This window comes from Chiroxiphia lanceolata, chromosome 14 (assembly GCF_009829145.1).
Source record: "Chiroxiphia lanceolata isolate bChiLan1 chromosome 14, bChiLan1.pri, whole genome shotgun sequence".
Taxonomy (NCBI): domain Eukaryota; kingdom Metazoa; phylum Chordata; class Aves; order Passeriformes; family Pipridae; genus Chiroxiphia; species Chiroxiphia lanceolata.
The window spans coordinates 17,766,148-17,788,001 of record NC_045650.1 but is presented as its reverse complement, the minus strand read 5'-3'; the positions used below and the strand labels follow the sequence as shown (position 1 = coordinate 17,788,001).

The 21,854-nt window shown below is 52.1% G+C and overlaps 1 protein-coding gene across 2 annotated transcripts; it reads right to left on the bottom strand.

Annotated features, from left to right (window-relative positions):
- Positions 1-181: 181 nt before the first annotated feature.
- Positions 182-20,384, bottom strand: GDPD2 (glycerophosphodiester phosphodiesterase domain containing 2). Of its 2 annotated transcripts, XM_032701936.1 has the most exons (17): positions 20,329-20,384; positions 19,959-20,176; positions 8,542-8,690; positions 7,353-7,456; positions 7,186-7,279; positions 6,923-6,982; positions 6,485-6,583; positions 6,011-6,104; positions 5,426-5,571; positions 4,872-4,954; positions 4,187-4,337; positions 3,428-3,643; positions 2,408-2,559; positions 1,904-2,051; positions 1,585-1,667; positions 1,114-1,142; positions 182-844 (listed from the first exon to the last, which is right to left on the bottom strand). In XM_032701936.1, exons 3-17 carry the CDS (start codon positions 8,653-8,655, stop codon positions 792-794), a joined length of 1,626 nt encoding a protein of 541 aa, XP_032557827.1. In that variant the 5' UTR covers positions 8,656-8,690; positions 19,959-20,176; positions 20,329-20,384; the 3' UTR covers positions 182-791. The 2 variants fall into 2 exon arrangements, with proteins under 2 accessions (XP_032557827.1, XP_032557828.1); XM_032701937.1 differs by lacking the exons at positions 19,959-20,176; positions 20,329-20,384 and adding an exon at positions 11,304-11,375.
- Positions 20,385-21,854: the final 1,470 nt, after the last annotated feature.

The window sequence follows — 21,854 nt, the reverse complement described above, 5'->3', positions numbered from 1 at the left end:
ATAGGTAGCAACAAGTAAAACTGACATGAAAAATTGACATGATACCCCATCCCCCCCTCCGTCCCCTTTCCATGTTCAAGGCCCTGCTGCAACGTGTCTGATGCCGAGTCCCATCGCTCCCTCCGCAGCCTTGGAGCGGCAGCAGCAGAGTGACTGTAATCCCGCCAGCCCCAGACACCCCCCACCCCTAGCCCTGCTCCTTTTCCCCCTAGAACAACAGGCATTAACTGCTGCATGGAGTGCCAGGACCCTGTCCCTGAAGCATGAAGCCAGCAGCAGCAGGGGCAGGATTTGTGTCCAGCACGGGGGTGCGAAGAGCTCAGCTCCCCCTTCATCTTGTGAAAAGCCACCCCATACCCCACTTTCTGCTCCTCAAGCCAGACGAACAACACATAAACCAGGTGTCCTTCAGTGGCTGCAGAGCCACTGCAGTGACGACAGGTAGAGACTGCCCTTCCCCTGCACCAAACAGTGACCCAAAACCCACTAGTGTCCAAACCGCAAGGCAGAGGTCTCAGCTCCAACTCTGCTAGATAAGTATTCCACCCTAGGCAATCCCTGCAAAGCTTTAGTTCCTCGCTGCCAGTGGGAAATGGGAACCCAGTTCCAAGTCTTTTCAGCTGAGGGCAGCTGTGCACCATGAAAAGAGCCAGGAAGGCTACGGGAGAAGGAAGGCTCAGGAAGGAGCCTGCGAAGGAAAGGAGCCTTGAAGCTGGCCTGAGGAGCACTCCCCGCTTGAGCTGTGCAGGGCTGTGGCTGCCCCTCCCCACGGCTGACGCAGGCAAGAGGGGTCACTCTTGCATCAAGCTGTTGATCTTTGTGAGCAGCACATCCGTCTCAGACTCTGAGGAGAGAGAGAAAAAATAGTCATCGTGGGCAGCCAGCATCCCCTAGCAACAGGCGGAGTGGCCTGAAAAGCAGGTTTGAGGAGACTTGGGGAATGTGGGATTCCCCGGTGTTGTCCCACAGGGCTGTTTGTTAAGGGCAAGGCAGGAACTCCCTGGGCTGGGATTCCCTTCCCTCCCCCAGCCATCCCAAACCGCTCTGTCACGTTTGGCTGGAGAAAGCAGCCTGGCTCCGAGGGAGGGGAGCTCTCATCCCGTGCGCACTCACCCGCTGGCCGCCTTCTGTGGGAGCATTTCCTAGGAGATGGAATAGGACTGATGTTAGCATGCAAGTCTGGCCTCCCGCTTCCCTCCCCTAAGCTGCCAGCTGAAGGCTGTGGGGCCCCACAGTTCCTCAAGGGATCTGCTCTCAGTGTATGCAGCACTGGTAAAAAGGACCAGAGTCCCCCAGCCCCAGCCCACCAAACCCTGGGGTACAGAGTGAGTTAGGAAGTGTGAACTAAGGCATTCAGCAGCTTGACGCAGGGTCAGGGCAGATTTTTAGCTGCAGCCTGGGGATAAAAGCTGCCTCCACACACTGTGCTGTTTTAGCCAGACTGGAGGGGACCACCCCAGAATCTGAGTCCAGAGAGGGGTGGCAGCAGATACGACCAGGTTTGGATATGTACCAACCACCCAGGGCACACTGTGACGTCCCCCAACACACCTGCCTTGGGAGGGGGAAAGAGATCAAACCTACTTCAGCAAGAGGAAGGCCCAGAGGATGGTAAGGAAGGAAACGCAGTCTACAACGATCCAGATCATGAGATAGGTGCTGCTGGGCTGCAAGGCAATGAGACAACCCACTGACCACCAGCTAGAGGCGGTGTACTGGTGGCACAGCCAGCCTGCTGTGCCACCAGTCCCTTCTACAGTGTCACCTGCTCCCATGCCAGTACAGCACTGAGCAGAAGACACCCTCCAGGAAGCTGGCTGCACAGGGCTGCTGCAGAAAGGGACCCACAAGTGCCCAGGACACAAGGCTGTGGGGCAGAGTGAAGGATGGGGGGGTTACTTACAAGCAGCCAGATGGGGTGTTTCATTTCCTTCAGCACCTGGCAGGCATTGGTGGTGACAGAGCTCACCCCAGAGCACCAGAGCACTGAGAAGAGCCAGGGCTGGTTCACCACATACAAGTTGACAGAGATGTTGTCCTGGCGGTACTGCCTGCATGGGGACAGCCGTGGTCAGAGGAGCAGACAGCAGGGTGCCATCACACTCCATGTACAGCCAGAGAGGAGTGCACATCTGGGATATGATCCAGCATTTTCAGCCATGTGGAGTGACTGTCTGGAGATCCAGACCCAGTGCAGATTTGCTGGCAAGGCAGAGGACTGCAGCCAGCTCCATCCCCTGCACCAGCCCAGCCTTGACAAGGCACGCTTGTCCACAAAGCACTCACCCAGCCCTTCCCAGCAGCACACCAGCACTCAGCCTCAGCTGGCCCTCACCTCTGCTGTGACAGAGCTGGGACAGTGCCCAGACCCCCACAGCTCCCAGGCACTTGGGCAAAGGGGTCTCACCTGATCTCCTCAGAGCTCATGTCCTGGTAGGGCAGGTTGACATGCAGTAGTGGCTCCTTCTCATTTTGGAGTCTCTTCCGGCCATAGACTTGCTGAACACCCGGGGCTTGCTGTTTGACCTGTTCCCTGAACCCATCTGGAAGCCAGAGGACCTAGGCAAGAGCCAGAGGGCACATGCAGAGGAGAGGTGCTCCAAGGAGTTTGCTCTCTTCCAGTATTTCCTTCCAGCGTCAGGCACACATGGCCTGCTTAGACAGCTGCTCCCTGACCCCAACTCCATGCTCAGCTCCTCCCTGAGGATCTCAGCCAGGACAGCCTCCTATGAGCTTGCCCCAGCCAAGAAGTAAGCACAACAGACCCCACTGAGGTGAGAAAGCAGTTCCAGCCTAAGAAAGCTGCAGCAGTTATGTCCTTTCTGGGTCCCTGAATGGATCAAACAGTGCATCCCTTTTAGCCCCAACACTGCATCAAGAATGCACCTTGAATCAGCACTATAGCAGAAGTCTTTGCTATGTCCCCTCCTGCCCTACATACCCAAAAAGCCAAGGAAGGGAGGCAATTTGAGTGCTAATTCATCCCCTAAGGGCAGCATATATTCTGTGCTGCAGAGGTTGGACGAAACATAAAGGGAACACAGAAGGTTGCAGCAGAAGTCCAAGAGCTGCAGGGAGAGGTGTGGTGCACTGGGGGGAGGTGGAAGCCTCAGCATTGTACTCCTGCTCATGCTGGCAGTGTTGGTCCCCTCCCTAGACTGAGTCATTGTTTACACACCAAGGTGGCCAGTGCTGAGAAACAAAAGTATTTGGAGGGGTCTGAAGCTGTAGGCATTAAACCCTAATTACTGGCAACTTCTCCCAGCTAGAGAACCCCACACCTGGACAGGGTTGCCCAGCAGGGATCACCTATGGGGATGTGGTGTATGGGGTGTCAGGGATGCTCAGCGAGGCTGGCAGGGCACCTCCCACCACGGCAGGGGTGTGACAGCAGGGCCTGGCAGTGGTGGGGCGGTGACCAGCTCACCTGCTGTAGCGGGATGCCCGACTGTAAGATCGCTGCCAGGGTGGCATTGACAAAGCTCTGGTAGTCACTGTGGTTCTCAGGCCGGAGGTCGAACATGATGGAGATATTGCTCTGCTTGGCTGCCTCGAGGGCCTGTCCCAGGGAGGGGATCCTCTGCTGAGTTGCCTCGTGGCGATCACCAGCAGAAAGACTCTGCACGGTGGGAAACGGCCTCCGCTGCAAGGGTGAGAGAGGGTTAGTCAGCATAGGCAGGGTCTCTGTAAGCTTCCACCTCCCAGACTGGTGCCCATCTATGGCGCTCAGTCTCCTACAATGGCCTCTCCACAGTGCAGACAGGCACAGGGATCCTTCCTATACACACCCATGTGGTACCTCTACCCTTCTCCCCTCTAATAGCACAGTTCAAGCAGCCCCAGCACCTGTGGGCATTCAAAGCAGCTCAGCAGCAGTTAAGTTAGTCACCTTTTGGGAAGAGCCTTGCCACAGCTACCTTCAAGCCCAGGCAGGCTGTGCAGCTCAGAGCAAACACAAGACATCTCCCCTCAAACCAGCCTCCTCTGTGACTCAGCTGAGGAGCCAGAACAAACCCCAGCTTGGGGCATAACCGCACCCAAGGGATTTGTGCAGGCTTCTGCACCCTGTCCAGGTGTCTGCCAGGACCAGCGCTCCAGAAGGAAGGTTCTGGAGCCCCAGGGCAGGGCTAATGCTTTGCCCACAAATGCACCCATCCCTGACCAGCCACCCTTAGGGCATCCTGACCTCCAGAAACCAGCTGCCAGCATCCAACTGCTGGAGGTCCGTCCAGTTGAAGGCAGTGCTGTTCAGGGCAGCCCTCTCAGGGAACACAACCTGCACATTGGTGGTCCTGGTGAGTTCCTCGTCATGCATGAGGAATGGGACCCCATCAGCACTGGCAAAGGAGCAGAGAGGGAAGCTGTTTTTTTGTTGTAAGCTGTTTGTCTCCTATCCCTGCCCTGGCATTTCTGCCCCCTCCCAGCCACCTGCTAGGGTAGCCCCCAGCATTATTCTTCTTGTCCTTTACACAAAAATGTGAGTGTCCAGAAGGTACAGTGCACCTAGAGACCAAGCCAGGAACCAAGTAGTTCCCTGCTCTCTGCAACAGCTGTCTCCATGACAGCAGGATTACATGAGATGAACTAGAACCAGGCTCTGTTTTCCAAGCAGTACCCCTCCTGTGATGGAGCCTCCCTCCCTGGAAGGCAATCTGTCTGCATCAGGACAGAAACCCAGTACCTCTCCCAGATCATTGGGACACCAAGTTGGAGCCAGTCCCATACTGGGGGAGTGGGAGTGGCAGAACCCTTTGAACAGGACTCCCTCCAAATGCAGGCTGTATCAGTCCTCCAGGTGTGTTCCAGAATGCCCATGTGGGCATATCCATCCCAGGATACACAGATCCCTTCCTCCCTCTGAGCCCCTTTACCTCACCATGACGTCTGTCTCAAAGACTTGCACATCACAGTCCACTGCCTTGTGCAGTGACATGAGGGTGTTTTCAGGGGCCAGCTGGAAAAAGGAACAGTGTTAATGCAGAGGGCATGGGCAGGACGGGGCAGAAGGCAGGCACTCACCCTGCCTGGCTGCATCCAGCAACTTGGCTGGGCTCTAGGGCAACCACAATGAGACTGGGGTGATCCTGGCACAATGGGGGATGTAAAAGGAGTGGGGACAGACAGCCAGAGCCTGCCTTGTCTCTGCTTCCCAGCCCACACTACGCAGTCAGGCTTTCTGCTGAGAGTTGTATCTCCTGGTCCAGTAGTGCTCAGGAAGCAAAACCCCCCCCCTCACCCTGAGCTCACCCATCCTCCAAGCCTGAGCTGCCCTGGCTGCTGTGGGGACCCTGCTCTGCTGGGCTGAGCTCATCCAGGCCTGTGACAGCAAGGATCTGGTGCCCCACGGCCAGGCTTTCACTGTCCCATCCATCCTGTCCCATCCACCCTGACCACTGCCAGGGTGCTGGTGGTGCTGGTCACTCACCATGGGTGCTCCTCGATGGCCAACCAGGGCTGGCTTGGGGGGCAGCTGGTTCTCTTCCATGAGGCAAGGGGAAGTAATTCCCAGAGGAGCCAGATACAGTGCAATCATCACTGCGCAGTACACAAGCAGCAGAAACACCTTGAGACCTGCAGGCAGAGGCAGAAGATAGAGAGAGGGGTGAGGTACAGAGGAAGTCTTTTGCAGGCCGTTAGGAATAATCCAAGGCTGCTTCACCTGGCATTAACCTGTGGTTGCCCTAGGTCCAGCACCGTATCCCCAGCCTCAGGACCACTGTAGGTTTATTCTTGGCCCACTACATGTCCTTGTATCCCAGCCCAGCACTTCTGGGTCTGCCACCCGCAGCCCTCCTCCAGCTGTCAAGCAGTGAGGGCTGAAGCTGCACCAAGGGCTGGGCATGAGAAGAAGCAACCAACAGCAGCTATTACTACCAGACTGAGAACTGGAGGCCTGATCCCACTGCACCGAAGCTCTGTGAGCATCACTCTGCCAACAGTGCTGCTCAGTTGGGTGTTAGGAAGCAGGGCACCAGCGGAGGGGGAATGTGCAGAACCTGGAAGGGGTTACCTGTGTTGCGGGTGCGGTACACAAAGCTGGCCAGGGGCCAGGCAAGGAGCGTCATTCCCCCTACGACTCCAATGTGCAGGAAGGGACCTGTTGCCTGGGGAGACAAAGGCAGAGCGTCAGCCAGGACCAGACCAGCCCCTGTCCCCAAAATACACATGCTCCAAGGCCAGGGATCTGCCACTGTGGCCAATACTGCTGGAAGTGCCAGGGATGGAAGGACAGGCTCCTGGATGGACTGCATAGACTCCCTGCTCTGGTCCAGCCACCATTCATCATCCTGGTGGCAGCTGCTCCAGACAGGACTGCAAGAGCAGGAGGAGCACCTTGCCTGGCCAGGCAGTAGAACTCAAGGGCAGAAAGTTAACCCCCATGGCACAGAGCCACGCTGGGGTGTTCAGTAGCCACCCTTCAGCTCGTCCCCTAAGGCCACGCACTTGGTACAGTGGGGGAGTCTCTGGTATCGAGGTGACTCACCTGCAGGGAGATACGTGCACTTCTCCACTCCTCTGCCCACTTTATTCCCAGCCCTGTGAAGGCTGCGGCCACCACCAGGGCAGTTAGGATCAGCAGGATCTGTGGGGCAGTGCACAGGGCAGTTAGGAGAGCACAAGCATCCTGCAGGGCAGGCAGAGCCCTCCTCATCCCTTCTTCATGAGCCCCAAGTCCTGAGACCCCACTTCCCCCATCTGGGTTTGCAACTGAGCTCTGTACTCCATGCTTTGAGCAGTGGGAATATTCCCATCCCAGAGACGTGGCTGAGGAACTAACAGCTGCAGCCCAGCTCAGTGGGGACATACAGCCACTCAGTGGGGTCACAGCAGCCATACCACAGCCTCAGCAGGCTCGTCACAGCTTCTGAAGGTGCAAGGGCAGTCAGGGTAGGCACATCTCCCTGCTCCTCCAGTCTCTCACCTTGTGCAGCCAGTGTAGCTTCAAGGGCTGGCCACAGAGCTGCAAGCACAAAGCAAGGACCTGCGAGAACAAGAGCTGTCAGAGCTGGGCTGTACCCCACACCTCAGCCCTCTAAGGGCACAGGACTCAGCCTGGCTGTGCTCAGGCTGACCCAGCTCCAGATGCTGTGGGCTCCTCCTGGCCCCACACAGGGCACGGCATCCAGCCTGTGCTCAGCACACATCCACACCCCCACCAGTGCAGGTGAGACCAGCAGGGCTCACCAGCAGCACAGACGAGTAGGTGATCAGCACAGCCGTAGCTATGAGTAGGACCAGGGACCAGTCGAGCCACAACTTCCTCTGCTTGAAGATGAACCTGCCAGGAAAGGGGACAATCAGAGCGGCAGGGGTGACACGGGGAACAAGGCTGGATGTGGGGTCCTACTCACTCGTTGAAGTTGTGGAAATCATTGAGGATGATGATAGCGAAGTAGAGCCACACCAGTGTGAAGAGGAAGACGCAGAAGAGGAAAAGGAACCAGCTGCAGTCGCACTGAAAGCCGGAGATGACAGCTATACACACACCTGCAGGGCACCTGGCCCTGGTCAGGCTGCTGAGACCCCTGGGGAGCACCCAGCCAGCAGCAGGGAGCACAGGGGGTCACAGCAGGTACTGGCCCAGGGAGCCAGGCACTGAGCTGCCTCATGGACAGGGACCACAGTTACCCAGGAGAGCTCTTTTGGCTGGACCCATGCTAAAGGAATATGGACCAGCATCTCCTACAACAAGCTAAAAAGCTGCCTATGCCATGCTGAGGAGGATGGCTCCTGCAGCAAGACTGCCTCCTTTCCCATGCAGCATTCCCTGAGAGCAGGCTGGGACTCTGGATATGGGAAGGGACAGGGATTCCCTTCTAGCTGGGTGATCTGTGGGCTGGGCAGGGAGGGGTGCAGTGCCTTAGAGCTGCCGTTGCAGTGGGGAACTTGCAGACTGCTCCTGCCAGCCCAGCTGAAGCCAGATCCAGCTACGTGGTGCCCAGCCCCTAGCCCCACGTGTGCAGGGAAGTGAGGGGAGCCACAGGTGCTGAGAGGGACACCTAACAGCCCAGACTTGTTTGTACATTCCAGGCAAGACAGGACAAGCAGCAGCACAGCCACTCCCATGGGAGTCGGAGACCTCAGAGAATCCCAGGGCCTCACCACTCCCAGGTTACAAATTGGTGAGGACACCCTCCTGGTGAGGGCCACACCTAGCCCAGGAACTGTGTCTCCCACGTGCCTGGCCAGGTGCCCCAGGACCTGCTGCCATGCTCAGCCCTAGGGCTCTGCTCTGCTCCAGGCATGTGTGAGCCCTGCCACAGGTGCACACCTGTGCTGCTCCGCCCTTCTTGTCACCCAGTGGGAACAGACAGCTCACCCTCTTGCCTTCTCACTGCTCCAGGCTAGGGCAGTCCCTGGACAGAGAGGGTGCTAGTCAGCACCCCAGCTCTCTCAGGCTCAGCCCTGGGAAGCAGGAACAGTGGCAAGAGGTCAGCAGGTCAGTGTCTGGGCTGAGCATCCCAGCCAGAGCACTTCCACACCCCAGCCACTGCTCTGAGCCTCCCACACATGGGCTGACTAATCCCAGCTCAGCATCACCTTGGTGGTTCTCAGGCCCTTCCTCTTCTCCTTCTTGGCAGTGATGCACTGGCAGCTGTAGGGGCAGAGCAGGCAGGTGGCACAGGCAGCACAGCAGGCAGGGGGGTCTGCCATAGCATCAGACTGTCCCACAGCAGAGGTCAGGTGTCCTGTGGGGGGATACACACAGGGTGTTGGTGCTGACCTCCAAACACACACCCCCATGGGGATGGGGCACTGAAGCATTCTGGGTCCAGGTACCCTGGCAAGTGGTCCAGAGTCCTGGGACATAGTGGGGCTGCTGGCTGTGTTCCCAGCAAGGCATGGTGCCACGGAAAGAAGAAGCACAGGGTGCAGCCCAACCAGTTCAGCAGGCTGCTCTGGGACCCTTCACTCAACAAGTTGAAGCAAGCATGGAGCTGGCAGGGAGCAGAGCCTGCTCCCTAGCCCAGGGTTCAGAACTCCTCCTGGGAGCCAGGATCACTGTGCAGGCTCCAGGGGCAGGCAGCCTTGCCAGCTGGACAGAACTTTGCACCCAGGCCCCCCAGCTGCAAGGACTGCAAGGCTGGACCCCACACAGCCTGGGGCTTCTGCCGTGCAGCTGGGGGGACGTGCAACAGCCTGGAAGTTCCTGTTCTGCTCCTTAAGCCCAGGTCCTTGCTGATGCAGCACCATCCTGGCAGCCCTCTAGCTCAGCTTGCACAGCAAGAAGACCCCAGTGGGGCTGGAGGAGCTGCAGCTGAGCAGGCACCAGTTGGTTGTTGGTCCAAGCACTATGGGGGATGATGTGGGTGAGCATCAGTTATGGGGGGAACCCATTTCTACAGTCACAGAGACCCAGAATGAGTGTGGCGCCACTACTGAGTCCTCAAAGCACTGGGAAGGGGAGAGGGCCAGGATGCTTTGCTGTGATCCCCAGATTCCTGGTGCCTAGCCCCAAACGAGGTCTCCCTGTATCCACTCTGAGAAACCCCATGTCTACTATTGCTTGCCCTGCTGTGGAGCTGCTCCTCCTCCTCATCTCAACCTCCCCAGCAGGCCAGGCACCCTACACAACACTATCACCCTGTGGATTAAACCAGACTCTCATTTCACTGTGACTACTGAGCCAGGCATGACAGCCAGCTGACCACATCCTCCCAAGCCACATCCTCTCCAACGGTGGGGGCAATGGTGTGCCTAGTACAGCCATGTCCCATTCCAGTCTGGACTGTGGAGAGAGAGAGCATAGCTAGCCCAGGTCCTCCCAGGCCCAGCCAGCCAGACCAGAGTGGCTCTGCCATGCCCTGGTCTCTCCCTCTAACAGGGCAGCACCCCAGGCTGTCACATTGCTCCCAAATACCACCACTACGTGCATCTCCAGGGCTGGGGTGCAGAGTCTTCCTCAGGACCACCCAGACCAGTGGCTGCTGGGGCACACACAGGCAGGTACCAACCCGAGAGCAGGATCCCCAACCTGCCCAGTCAGCTTCTGCAGGCAGGGGGAGGTCGGGGGGCTGCCATTAGCAGGTCCAGCCAGCCAAAGCACAGAGGATGCACAGCAGCACAGCAGTGCCCCACATCTGCTGCCCCTCTACCTTCTAAGGACCAGATCAGCAGCTGTGACCTGCTCAGTGATGGCACTGAAGGAGCCAACCTTAACACAACTGCAGGAAGCCTTGAGACCAGATATTTCCCTTCTTGATACCCAGGGGCTCTGGCTGAAGGCTCGTACCCCTGCTGTCACCAGAAGCAGAGCCCCCACTTCCATCAGGGAGCAGTGGGCTCAGCCAGCCTCTGCTGGGACTCACCCTGTCCCCTGTCACGGGTCACACAGGCAAAGTACCAGTGCCAGCAGCTGCTGCCTGGCTCCCACGCAGGGTACAAAGTACAGTAGGAGTGGTTGTGAGCACCAGCTGTATTTCAGTGCTCAGCTGCTCCAAGGGACTGTCACTGCCAGGACTGGAGCCTGGCAGAGCAGTGGCACAGGACTGGCCACAAATCCACCCCAGCGGTGCTGTTTGGAGGGAAAATGCCACCCTGTTCCACAGCTCAAAGTGGGATTGCAGCAGTGGCATCAGTAGTTATGGTGTGATACCTCCGTACAGAGCACAGGTCCCAGACAGAGCTGGGCTAGGCACTCAGCAGACCCTGTTCAGCTTCTGCTCCAGCTCCTATGGGAGAACAGCAGATTGGGAGCTAGGGTCCAGTGCTGGAAGGACCCCTCCTTTAGCTCCCACCAAACAACACCCACAGCACACCCACAGCCTGTGAGAAGCACAGGGGATTTGAAGGGGTGACAAACTCATTGCTACAGTCATCGACACGGCAGCATGTGCCTGCAGCCCTGCAAGGACCTCAGTGCCCCAGGGATGCTGACACACGACAACCAGCTGGCCATGTGCAGGGCAAGATCCCCTTGCCCTGGTGCAGCCGAGCCAGCCCAGGCTGTGTGCCACCAGGCAAGTCAGCAGGAGCTGATGCCTAGCCTCGCTGCTCCCTTTCCTCACAGGAGGGAAGGCAGAGCATGGGCTCAGCATGAGGAACAGGATGACCCCAAAACAGCAAGAGCAGCACAGCCTGGCCCAGAGACCCCACTCCCCACTCATGCCCGGGCAGTCAGCCCTGGGCTCCCCGTTCCTGCTCTCCGGTGTGGGAACAGCACGGGCAGCCCCTTTCCTTCCCCCGCTCAGATTCACGCAGGGGCAGGACGATCACCCCACGTGGCGCTCTGCCAGCTCTCCCGCAGCAGTGCGGGACAGCATCATCCCCACGGCCGGGGCTGCCACCCCGGGGCGAAATACCTGCTCCCCGCCGACGTCGGGCTCCCACCGCTGGGCCTCCGGCGGGCCAGGTGAGCGCGGGGCTGGGCTCTGCCGGGGCCGGGCTCTACCGGGGCCCATGCGTGGCAGCGCCCCGCTCCCGCTGAGCTCACACCCTCCTGGGTGTGCCCGTGGCCCGGCGGGGCGGCCGCGGCAGGTCCGCACAGGCCGGCAGAGGCGGGCAGACTGCGAGCGGAGCCGAGCGGGGGGCCGGGCTGGGGTCAGGGCGGGCCCCGCCGGCCCAGAGGAGAGAGGGGGAAGGGGCCCGGGGGGCGTCACGCGTCGCGGCGCAGAGGAGTTTGCAGGCAGCCCACGTCCAGGCAGACGGAGGCTCCGGGGAGAGCTCCCGGGAGATGCAGATGGAGGCAGAGCTTCGTGCATCGCCGCGCTTTCGAGCGAGGGGCTGTGGGAGCTCCTCTGTCAAAGGGGGGCTTTTCCCTTCCTTGCAGAGGAAGCCGGGGACAGACGCATCCCGGGCCACCACAGTTGACATTCAACAGGGCATGCTTTGAAGACAGAAGTAAAAGTGGTTTCTTGCCTTAAGCCAAGAGAAACGCTTCAGAACCAACGCATCCAAACTTTGCTAAAGCGGCGGACTGACAGGAGGCTCCAAATCGAACCTGATGCCACCTGCAGACGGATGGGCTGATGCCTTCCATCTCCCCACTCCCTCCCTGTGGCACAGCACAGCTGTGTGCCCCTCGCCCTCCTCTCCAGGTCGCGGCAGAAGCAGAGCCCCTGGTGAGCCAGAGTCGACGACAGGCACTCAGACCTTTCTGTATCAGTGACTTGATCTATCCTTGCCTGGGATCTCAGGGGACCCCTATGATTTGCCACTTGCAAAGGAGCTGAGAAAGCTGATTTACAGGGAGGTGATGGCATCCTGCAGTGACATAGAAACTGCCAATTTGGGCAGAACCCTCAGTGCTCAGCCCCCAGCTGATCCTGTTCCACACTACTATTAACAGCTTTGGCACAGCTGATTGAACAGCTCTAGGAAATGTGCTGATTAAGGTCTTACCAGTGGAGGTCTGGAGAACTGCAGGAGGAGTTGTGCTGTAACACCCATTGCTCTGCACCCAAAGGAGTAAGCTGAAAGCATTGCAATTGCCAGGAACACCCCTCAGACAAGCAAGCAGCCCTGACCCCAGAGTTTGTGAGCTGTGAGCAGGTAGCACTGAGGTTCACGTCCTGCATCCACGTGCTGTGCCAGCTCTGACGAGGACCAGCTACACAGCAGAGCAAACCTGTGGGCATGAATGTTCCCAGTGGACCTGTGCTCCGGGATGCAGAGAGGCCATTTCATGGGATTGAAGATCCACTGTCAGGGATTGGGTTGCAGGTTAAAAAGGAGATGAAGAAGTGAGCACTGAGGGGGGATGAAGGACCCCTTAAGCCAAGAAACAGCTTAGGCGGTGGAGAAGGGAAACCCAGGCATGAATAAAGAGACCACGGGGATACCGGAGAAGGGGAGGTTGCAACAGAGCTCCAAAAAGCTGTGGATTTTAGGGGTGCGAGGCAAAGCTGACGGGGGAGGCACCGCTCAGTCACGCATGGAGCAGCGGGACTGGCGGGGATCTCCCCGGGTACTGGTCACCGTCTGACCGAGCCGGGCAGGAGCCCCCTTCCCTCTCTGTTCCAGCCGGGCGCTGCGGGGGGAGCCCCATCGCCGGGGGCTGCAGCGCCCACCTCTGCCCACCAGGGTGGGACAGCGCTGCGGCTGCGGGCTCAGGGCCGGGCGGTGCGGTCCGGCAGGGGTTGAACAGAGAAGGGGAGCGGCGGCAGGGCCGCTATTCCGTGTTTTACCCCCGGCCCGTGAGGGCAGGAGGCAGCGCTGTCTGGGAACGGGAACGGGCACGGCGGGAGAGGGCGCGGCAGTGCCGGGGTGGGGCCGCCAGGGGGCGCCCTCGGCCCGCGCTCCTCGGTCAGAACCGAGCTTAGGGGAGAGACTGAAGGATGGAGTCGAGTTTAGGGGTGAGACTGAAGGATGGAGTCGAGTTTAGGGGAGAGACTGAAGGATGGAGTCGAGCTTAGGGGTGAGACTGAAGGATGGAGTCGAGCTTAGGGGTGAGACTGAAGGATGGAGTGGAGTTTAGGGGTGAGACTGAAGGATGGAGTCGAGCTTAGGGAGGTGACACCCAGCCCCTCATCCTGCCATAAACAGGGACATCCCAGGCATGCACTGCCCTGCCCACTCAGACGCTTGTCTGATCTCCGGGAGCCAAGTCACAGGTGAGCAGTTAAAGCTGGCAACCAGAGCACATCATCAAGCTGGCTTGGCTCTACCACAGAGTCAGGAGTGCCAGAGTTAGTGGGGAAGAAGACAAAATAGAGTTCCTGTCGGCACAGTTGAGTGAGCTCATGCAGTTGAATGAGCTCATGCCCATCATCAAGTGTTGCGTTGCTCTAAGTGTGGTTTGTGCCCTGCCTTCACTTGTGAAGTCTCATCTGTGAGTGTTCTTTTAAATTATAGTAGAGCTATAAAAACAAACACGGAGAGGAATGGTCTGAGTGAGCAGGCAGTGTTATGTTGGTGTATTACAGTTCAGCTGAAGTTACCTCCCTAGACTTGTAACCTGGGGAATCGAGGAGGTATTTTGAACACGTGGAAGTGACTTAATGGCTTTGTGTTAGGTTTTTGTTGGTCAGCTGAACTGACATCACAAACTAGTCTCTTCAGAAAAAAAATGTAAGCCACTGTTTCAGTTACTTCTGTTTTTCACTATACTGCATGTAATCTACAAGAAATACTGCTTTTAAGTTTGGCTGTTTTAGGGAATGTTTTCCCTTCATATCCTCTCCCATAGGACTCAAGACCAGGAAAAAAAGAAGGCAATACAGGTTTCTGTAAACATTATTTCACACTCTTTCAGTTTGTAATAGACAGCAAAAATTCAGAATCTCACCATTTCTCTGCTGTCAACACTTTAAAAGCCAGTGGCACAGACTGTCCTTCCACCCCAACTAACAGCTGACCTGCATAAACTGATAGACCAAGGCAAAGCTCTCTCCATCATGAATCTAAAAATCCCTACTTGCTGTTAATCTACAGTAATATAGAATTTGCTGCATTTTGAAGCTGTCTTGCATAGGCATATTAACAAATTAAGTTGTCTGAAAGAACTAATCAGAAGGTAAACTGCTTACTTAAGGGAGGGTGTACAGCCATGGCACTCAATAATTAGGTTTAGTTTTTCCTAAAGGCCAAAAGCATATAGGGAATTAAAGTGTGTGAGAACAAGCTTTGAATCAGATTCTTCCTCTTCCAGAAGTGGACTAGTTAAGGAGATCATGAATGAAGATTGTGAGAGTTTTATTCATAATGAGAGAAACCTCTGTGGATGACTATTTATTTCAGCTCTCATCACTGAGTTTGTATGATACAAGGCAAATCACTTGACCTAAACTTTTCATGGGTGGTCCTTATAGTTTTCATTTCCTGAGCACTTGAAAACAGCATGGGGTGGATTTTCAGAAGTGCTAATCATTAACTGTTGTAATTGAGATCAGTGATAGGAGCCCTGAGGATCAAATGCTAAAGAATGTTGAGTTCAAGCTGCACAGTAACAACAGATCTCAGGTTGGGCACCTTAGCAGTGCAGTGTTTAGCCCCACTGTTTTCATAGGAATTCAACACCCCTCAAGGGTTTATGGAGATACATTTATTAAGGTGCAGAGAACACAGACTTTTACAAGAGCATGGCAGATCATAGGATGGCCTGGGTTGGAAGGGACCTTAAACCTTATTCCAATCCCCTCCCATGGGCAGAGACACCTTCCACTAGACCAGGTTGCTCCAAGCCCTGTCCAACCTGGCTTTGGACACTTCCAGGGATGGGGCAACCACAGCTTTTCTGGGCAACCTGTGCCAGGGCCTCACCACCCCATTAGAAGTTAAGGATTTCACCTTAACTTCTAATCTAAACCTACTCTCAGTCTGAAGCCATTCCCCCTTGTCCTGTCACTCCATGCTCTTGTAAAAAGTCTCTCTCCAACTCTCTTGTAGGACACATCCTTTCTTTTAGGTACTGAAAGATCACAGTAAAATCACCCCAAAGCCTTCTCTTCTCCAGGCTGATCAATCCCAACTGTCTCAGCCTTTCCTCATAGCAGAGGTGCTCCATCCTCTGATCATCTTCATGGCCCTCCTCTGGACTCACTCCAACAGATTCACGTCCTCCCTGTGCTGGGGACCCCAGAGCTGGAGGCAGCTCTGCAGGTGGGGCCTCACCAGAGCTGAGCAGAGGGGTAGAATCCCCTCCCTCACCTGCTACCCACACTGCTTGTGATACAGCTCAGGGTACAGTTGGCTCTCTGGGCTGTGACTGCACATTACCAGCTCATGTCCAGCCTCTCATCCACCAGCAACCTCATGTCCTTCATGGCAGGATAAGCAAAAAATAATATGTTCAGTAGGTTTTATACTACATACATTCAGTTAGGAAATTATTTTTTAGGCACAGTGTCATGTCATATCCAAAGTTGAGAAAAAAAAAATTCAAGCAGGCAAGTCTTCCTTTCATTAAAAAAAAATTAAATAAATTAGTAAATCAGATTCTGATATTTATGTCTGAGACCTGGCCTGTAAGACTTACCATGCTATACTTCATTCATGTTTTCAAGGACTGAAATATTTGGGTTTGTTCAGATGTAGCTCTTTTCTGTTTGGAACTTGAACTAGTTTAGAATTTGAAAATGTTTATCATTTGTCATTTCCTAATAGCCTTGTTGCATACTTAACTGAAGTCACACAATAACAAACTGAAGACAAATCTTCTGAAATCACACAATAACAAACTGAAGGCAAATCTTAAGTATTACATTTAAGAAGCAGCAAAAGGGATACTCACAGAGTATACTCACAGGCAATTTTGCATCTTAAACTACATATTTTTGTGTTTTGTGTCATCTGTACAAAGGAAGTCAACTAATTTAATTATGGCACAACTGTTTTTCTAATTAGTTCATTTCTTTTATAGGGATAGTTAACTTTACTGGAAGTTAAGTTGTAGGCATAACTTACTGAATCTGGCAACACTGATGTTGTGTAGATCTGGTTCCACTTGCTCTGCATTGAAAAGCTCTTGACCAGTGGTCTGTGCTATTTTCAGACCAATATTTTTTTTTTCCCCAGAAAAAAAATATAACATTTGCCTTGGCAATAAAACATCTTACCTGCTACTTACTTCCATTGTTCTACTACAGAAACTTTTGTATTTAGCCTTTTTTATTGTAATTTACTAACCTTTAAGACAGACAATTATTTTTGCACTGGGATAAGCCTTTACTGTGGAGTGTTTGCTCCTGCCACATCTCTAACTTCTATTCAGAGGTAGTTACTGTAAAACAGCATTCCCCCCCTCCCCTTTCAGGATATAAAAGCAGGTGCAAGATCGCTGTGTTAAGGTGTGCTGTGGAACACGAGATTTATTTGTTGCTTAAGCTGAATTTTCCTCATTGTTTGAGAAGCCTCCCACGAAGTCATTACCACTCACTGATATTACTGTTAAGCCCCACACTCTGTTACAGCATTACTGAGGAGCTAACAGCTGCCTGGATAGGATAAAACCCTGCATCAGCATTCATGTCAAAAATGAGCTTAAGCACTTGACAAAGAGAAGCTCAACTCTCAAACTGTAACAAGGACCCATTAGGACACAGCCCAAGCTCCAAAGCACCTTACCTGTAAGTGCCTGCTTTGTATTCAGGTATGGACACAGCCAGTGGTGCAGGTCAGTCCTTGCTCAAGGAGTGCCCCTTCTGGTCCCCTACATGTCTCACCATTCATAGGATTCTATCCTCTCTCTAAACCTAGGCAGAGAGAACACAGTCCTCTTGCATGCCTCTTTTACTATCACTTTCTTATTCCCCGAGAGCTTATTGGAGGACAAGTTACAGTTCTGTGTCGCAATGTGCTGCAGCCAATAGTATTCCTACTGTACTTGTAGTTCTGCTATATTTTGCCTCTTAATACCTAAAATTAGTTATAAGACAGCTTTACAAAACTATTATGGCCTATCCTACAGCCTTAAGAGAGATAATTACATTAGATACTCCTACGAAAGCAACTTTCCCGCATGTGTAGCTACATTCCACATTTTATAGTTATTATTAACTAGTAGATTGAACATTAAACCTGAAAAAACCCCTACAAAACCAAAAGCAAACCAACCAACAACCACCAAAAAAACCATGCACCCCCAAACCAAGAAAAAGCCCCAAATTAGCACTCTTACCAGGCACAAACAACTTCTTGTTTCAAACACCCTAGTTTATATAAGCAGCAGCTGTTTGCCATTGCCAAATTTATAGGACCAGCCTCCAGGGCTGTGCTAAGGGTGGGTTTATATAAAGGGCCCTTGCTAGGGAGTGCTCAGTAATGTGGTGGGGTTGTGATGTTGGTATGCCCTTCAGTGGCTGGTGGTGTAGCTGCATTACAATGAAGCCAGTATGTAGTGTTGTTAAGTAGCTTTTATTTATAAAGATAATGCTTTGGGTCTAGAATAGTTAGTTTAACTTTATTTGTCCAGTGGAAGTGTAATTTCCTAGCTCTTTTCATTTATGACTTATTTTCTTGTACCTACTTATGGCCTTTTTTAGCTGTAAATATCTTTGGCTGCAGGCTCTTCTGAATTATTTAATATAGGAAAAATATTACAGAGGTTAAAGAAAAAAGGCTTTAGTAGTGTCTAGCATCTATTTTCTTACTTAACTGCTACAGATAGCTAACTGTGAGTATTTATAAGGGCTCTGTTTTAGTTACTACTATGGGAGTTTGCTTCTGACCCTTTAACTAGTACAAATGGCTGTGTGGGAGTTCTAGCTAGTGGTCTGCACTCATTACTTTCTTCTGTATTTTCTCAGAGCTACTGTGTAATCAGTATCTCCGGGGCTTTAGTTTCTAGCTGCTTGTGGTTTCCAATATTCAGTATTTATGGACAAAATACTTATGTTTGAGGGCAAAGGTGCCTGCCTCAGACACTCAGAGGTGTTCATGCAGTTGTGAGAATAACATTTTCTTGATATCACATGTTGGCTGGGGGGGGGGGAAGGGTACTTTTTTTTTCTTGCATTGAACTGGGGAAAGTGCAAGTTGTCTCTCTTTTGGCTTGTATCCTGTGAGAGCTTCTCTGGAACCTGGCCTGTAAGAGACACTCACTACTTTTTCAGGTAGAGTGGTTGAGAGCATGGCTTGATGTTGTACCTGAGCTGCTGTGATGAAGAGTTACCTCTAGAAAGCACAGTAGAAAATTGTGGGTTTTTTTTTAAATTTTCCAGTGATGGAAGACTGAGTGTCCTGTGGTGGTGGAGAGGCTCAGCTGTAAGGCAGAACTTCACAATGTAAAACCCTTGGGCTCCTAAAGCCCCTTCCCACCTGAGGACTGGCTGCAAAGGACTGGTTCTGGAAAAGTAGGGGTTGATCATGGAGCTTGTGCAAGTAAGTATTACTCAGACTTGGTGTTTCTCTGCTGTCAGCTTGAAGTGGCTACACCTGCTTGAACCTTTAGAATAACTAAATACCCCTTCCAATGAGCAAAGTGACTCTGCTGTGGGAGTGTATTAGCAGCTTAAATAACTTGTACTGTGGTGTCTTGAATCTGTGTGTGTCCTGTTTCTGTTGGAGGTGCATTCTTGTCTGCTTGGGAAATGATTTTGAAGTAAACATGTATGTGATACTTTTTCTTTTAAGTTTATTAGCTTATCTTGAAGCCCACTAGCTTGTTCCTACTAAGTCTTAATTGATGATTGGAAATAATGGGAGAACAAACAAATCCTACTTCTAGGTGGTTCTGCTTTTGAGCCAGCAAAAGCTCTACAGATTCAGGTGTTACCAAGACTAGATAAATAGTAACTTTAGAGGTAGTGACACTTAAACCAGGTGTATATCTTTGTGGCTCAGTGGATTCAGGTGGGTGGGACATACAGGCAGGAATATGACACTAATGCCTACTTGTAATGAACTTTATGCTTAATTTTTTTGCTTATCTATTTCAACAGATTGGAGTATTATAAGCAATGAATGTACTATTTGAATGTCTCTTCAAGGTGCTCTTTGAGCTTTCTGAAGTGTTACCAGCTTTGAGTTGTGCATTGGCTAGCTGTCTGCTTATTAGGTGGTCATTTGCCTATTTGGGTTTGCTTTCTTTTGTTAGTGCTAATTGATGGCTTATCATGGATCAGTTTGCATCTAGGCATGGATTTGAAGAACTGGGTGCTGTCCAAAGTCATTGTTCTCATTGTTCTGCACTTGTACCTCCTGAATGACAGTTGTTACTTTGGTCCTTTTCCCCCCCAGCTTGCTTATATTTTGCTCAAATGCAAAGCTCGTGCAGTTACAGCTTGTCCACTTAAAGGATGTGCCAATTGCTTCCCCCTCACAATGTAGCTTATGATAAAATTCCCTTTTATGCCTTTTTCTAAGTTAGTCTTGGGTTTTGCTGATAAATTAAATATTTGATCCTGTGTCTAGAACAGAACATATTTTGTATCTGGAAATAAAAACAGATTTGTGGTTCTAGTCTCCTGTGTTGCAGCAGACATGCACTAACACTCACTAAGAATTTGTAGGCATCTCTGTGGAGTGTTTACTAGATAAGACAATTACACAGAGACTTAATGTCTATTTCTAGAACTTACCTTTATCTGAAGAAGGTGCTTGAGTGCTCAGCAGAGGTTCTGTTCTTGTTTGGCAGAACTGGGCTGGTCCGTGACTTACAAGTGCATGGTGAGTTTAGAATTTCTGATGTTGATGAAGAGGGTAATCTGCCTTCTTGATCACTGCAGGGTGATGCTGGTAGGGGAGGGTTTGTTGCATGAAGTCCTTAGTTCCAGAGCTGGGAGAGAAAGAAGCACACCTGGAAAAAAGTTTCAAAGAGCAAATCCTGAGAGGACCTTCAATGGTTGAAATGGATATTGAGATGAAAAATGGCACTCATAAGTTTGCAGCTGTCGTTGTAGCTGCCATCACAACTTGTCCCTGACTTCATTAGAGCTATAGGATACATACAGCTATAGGAGGAAGGTGATTGTTGCCTCAGGTACTTGCACTTGCTTGCCTTGTCAGATACAGTTACTGACAGATGGCTATGAGGAGCTGAAAATATGCCTAGCTCAGCATGAAGGGCACTTGTCTTGGCACTTGGGCTGTTTTGTCACTGTCAGTCTTTATTTCTGGGTTCTGCAGAATTGTACAGAAGCAGAACAAGTACTGCACGGATTTGAGACAGTCCCCACATGTGAAGTCTGGCATGGGAGAAAATAAAACATGCTTGTTGGCAAAACAAAAGTGGTGAGAATACAGGAGAATGTATTCAGGATAAATGTGAATGGAACAAGCCTAAAATAGGGATGCAGCAGTGACTGGAGGTTAGCTGAGAGTCCTAGTTGTGTGATCAGATGTTAGGAATAAAACTGCAAAATGTAGATGGATGTTGCTGGGGCCTTGTGTCCAGGTGGAGTTGGGTGTGACACTGGCATTTTGAGGGTGTTTGCCAAGAATGCTTTACCTTCTCAGGTCAAGGCTCTTGGCTAATTAACATGTATCTAGCAGTTTGGAGGGAGTTACTTAAGTAATAGTGTATGTTTAGCTACTTTGTGTGCATTAGGTAGTATGTGCTTTATATTGTGTTAAATTCTGAATGAGCCTTCCTGGGTGTTAGTCACTTGGTTAACAGAGCGAGTTAAAGTGACCTTTAATTCTGTGAAATATTCAAATTACCTTTTTTTGAAGGTGTTTTCCTTTGTGTGAAGCCTAGATAAGTGTTGTGTTTTTCTATGAAACATATGTAAACACGATCAAACAAACACCCCCACCAAATGCCAAAACACACACACAGAAAACCAAAACTTGCTCAGAGTCTGTTGTGACATATGCAGAGGTGGCAGGTAACAGCCTGACTGCAAATGCTGCTTCAGGTGATTTTTGTCATTTCAAGAACATGGTTGCATTCAGTCACAGAGGGATGAAGCATTTGGAGTAGCCTCCTAAATGGCAGGGGACTGGAAACCCAGATGGTTGTTTCTGGCTCTTGGTTCATTTCCTACCCCAGTGTCTTGTGTTAATGAAGTACCAGAGTTCTCCTTTCCTGTTCCCTTTAGTTAAGTGCCTGCTTATCCCTTTTACAGACCATTGGGAATCCTGTGAGGAGTGCAAATGGGATTGTTGAGAAAAGAGGTGGGTTTTTTTTGTACAAGAACACAGGCCATTCCTGGTGTTTCAAGTCAAGGGGTGTGTTTTGGCAACCTGTTGGCAATGAATGCATTAAAATTCCCCTGCTACCTCTTGAAGTATAGATCCTGCTTGTTCACCAGGCACCTCAAATATCTTAGATAGTTTTTCACCTCTGAAGCTGTGTGTGTGCTTAAAGGCCAGGGCCCTAAAAATCAGTTGTATTCTGTTTGATCGTATTATAGGAAGAAACTCACCTGAGATTAAATGGAACATGAAATAATGTTTAGCTGGGAAATAAACGGATTTATGGCCAGTGATCAGAATGAAAACAGTTTCTGATATTAAAAATAAAGTGCTGTGTT